Source organism: Malurus melanocephalus, unplaced genomic scaffold, assembly GCF_030028575.1.
Source record: "Malurus melanocephalus ecotype Western Australia unplaced genomic scaffold, MMel_1.1 scaffold_1131, whole genome shotgun sequence".
Taxonomy (NCBI): Eukaryota; Metazoa; Chordata; class Aves; order Passeriformes; family Maluridae; genus Malurus; species Malurus melanocephalus.
The window spans coordinates 43,589-45,770 of record NW_026624363.1 but is presented as its reverse complement, the minus strand read 5'-3'; the positions used below and the strand labels follow the sequence as shown (position 1 = coordinate 45,770).

Below are 2,182 nucleotides of genomic sequence, written 5' to 3'. Positions count from 1 at the left end.
CGTGGTTTATCTCCAAAACGCCCGCGGTTTAACGCCCAGCTGGGCGCGGTTTGGGTGCCGAAGGGGCGCGTCCCTCGATGTCGCCGCCCTCAGGGTCCATATAGCGGCGCTCGGGACGGCCCGGCCCGGCCATGACCCTGCGGCGGCGGCGRCGGCGGCGGCTCCGGCCGAAGGACGATGAGGAACCGCCGGTGGCGGCTCCGGAGCGTCCCGGGCCCGCCGAGCTTTACCGGGCGCTGGCGGCGGCCGGTGGGACCCTGCCCCGAGTGCGCAAGGTAGGGCTGCGGGGGGAACGGGGGGAGCCGCCCCGCTGCTCCCCGGTTGTGCACCGGGACCGGCGGGGGCCGCGAACGGTAACGGGGCTGCGGGGACACTGCAGGGACAGCGGGGCTGAGCGGTGTCCCCCTCCCGCGCCCTGCGGGTCCACTCCGTTGTCTTCTGGGCTCTTCTCCTGCCCCGAGGTCCCCCCGTCCTGCGCCGGGGACCCGCCCGAACTTTCCTCGTGTCCCCCGTCCAGCCCCGAGGGTCCGATCCTGCCCCCGGTGACCGCTCGCAGCCTCTTGTCCTCTCCCGGCGACTCCTCAGCCCCGTCCCATCCTGCMGCAGCATCTTCCCAGTGTCCCCGTCCCGCTCCATGTTGTCCCCCCAGGCGTCACATCCTGTCCCGGATCCTCCCCGCTCTCTGCCGCGGTGTTAATCCCCGGACCCCCACTCTAATTTTAACCCCGAGCTCCACGTCCTGTTCAGGTCACTCCCCACATTCCCTCAGGTTTTTTTTCCCAGTGTTCCCCCAAACCCCACATCCTGTCSTGGTGCCCCTCCGTGTCCTGCCCTGCCCCATTTGGGCACAGGGCCAGCCCCTCACCCCGCTGTTGGTGTCCCTGTCACTGGGACAGCCGTGACCCCAAAGTCCTGCGAGAATTACGGGACACGGGGCTCAGGGACAGCTCACCGAGCACCCCAAACTCTGCTTTGGCGGAACCCGAACCCCCTGAAGGAGCCCCTCTGCGGTGGCACTGTGGGACCGACACCGCCCTGGCGCTCCCCCCGGCCCCGTGGTGCTTCCTGAGCCTTGTGGGGAAGCGAAAGCGGAGCCGACATCCGGAGCAGAAGCGGCTGCGCTGCCGCMGCCACGCACGGGGGCCTGGCTGCCTCTCACCGGCCAAGGCCACCACCAGGGATGTCCCTGAGGGGGTCCAGGACATTCCCTTCCCGTCACTGTGGTGTCACTGTGCTCAGCGTGACAGGCGGCGGCTTTCCCCGTGGTGAACACCCCCCGATTCTGGTGGTTTTGCACCGTTTTGGACCGTCGGTGGTGACACTTGGTGACACCCACGTGGCAGAGCGCACAGGGAACCGCTGCCACCACGACACGCCATGTGCCAYTGCCCGGAGCTCAGAGGGGCATTTGGGGACAGCGCTGTCACCTCCTGCCCCGCYGTGAGGGTCCTGTCGTGCCCGGCCGGTCCCTCCATCCTCCCACGCCTCTGCGCCTGCCACAACAGCGACATTGTCCGCGCCGGGGGTGCGGGGGGGTGGATTTTACATGAAAAAAACCCGACTTTGTGACCAAAACAGGGCCCSCTCTGTGCCGGGGCCCCTCGGAGCGTGGCGTGGGGTGGGTGCGGCGCGGTTGACGTCAAAGCGTGGGGCGAGCGCGGGGCGAGCTCTGAGGGTGCCTTTGAGCCCCGATCAAAGCCCCGTTATGCCCGGGGGGCACCCGGCTGGTTCTGGTTCGGTGCCGGTTTGGTTTGGGGTTGTCCCCGCAGYGGGTGGGTGTCCCCTCGGGTGTCACCCGCTGATGGCTCTTCCTTTGCYGCAGGACGCGGGGTTCAAGTGGGCGTCCCCGAGTCAGTCCCCGGAGGAGCACAGGTAGGGACAGGGGACACGGGAGCGGGGCTGGGGTCCCTGGGATGTTGTTCCACCCTGTAGGGKTGGAAATAGGGGGGATTTTATGGGGGAACTTGCAGCAGGTGACAGAAGCAATAGGGTCACAACTCCCCGGTGAGCTCAGACACCCCCAGACCCTTTGGGGACACCCTGCCTGGCACTCACAGGACAAGTGACAGAGCCCTGGCCACCCTCCCATCTCCTGTCCTTGGGGAATCCCAAAAGAACATTTTGAGAAGAGCTCAAGGTCTGGCTTTGGGTGTGCTGGGGGTGTTCCATGTCCCTGACCCCC

General features: G+C 67.5%; 1 protein-coding gene across 1 annotated transcript in view; it reads left to right on the top strand.

Moving 5' to 3' along the window:
* The first annotated feature begins 131 nt into the window (after nucleotides 1-131).
* The window catches only part of TAMALIN (trafficking regulator and scaffold protein tamalin), a 6,584-nt gene continuing 4,533 nt past the window's right edge, over nucleotides 132-2,182 (top strand). The window contains 2 exon segments of the mRNA XM_057387101.1: nucleotides 132-275; nucleotides 1,823-1,898. Coding sequence (XP_057243084.1) covers nucleotides 132-275; nucleotides 1,823-1,898 — 220 coding nt within the window.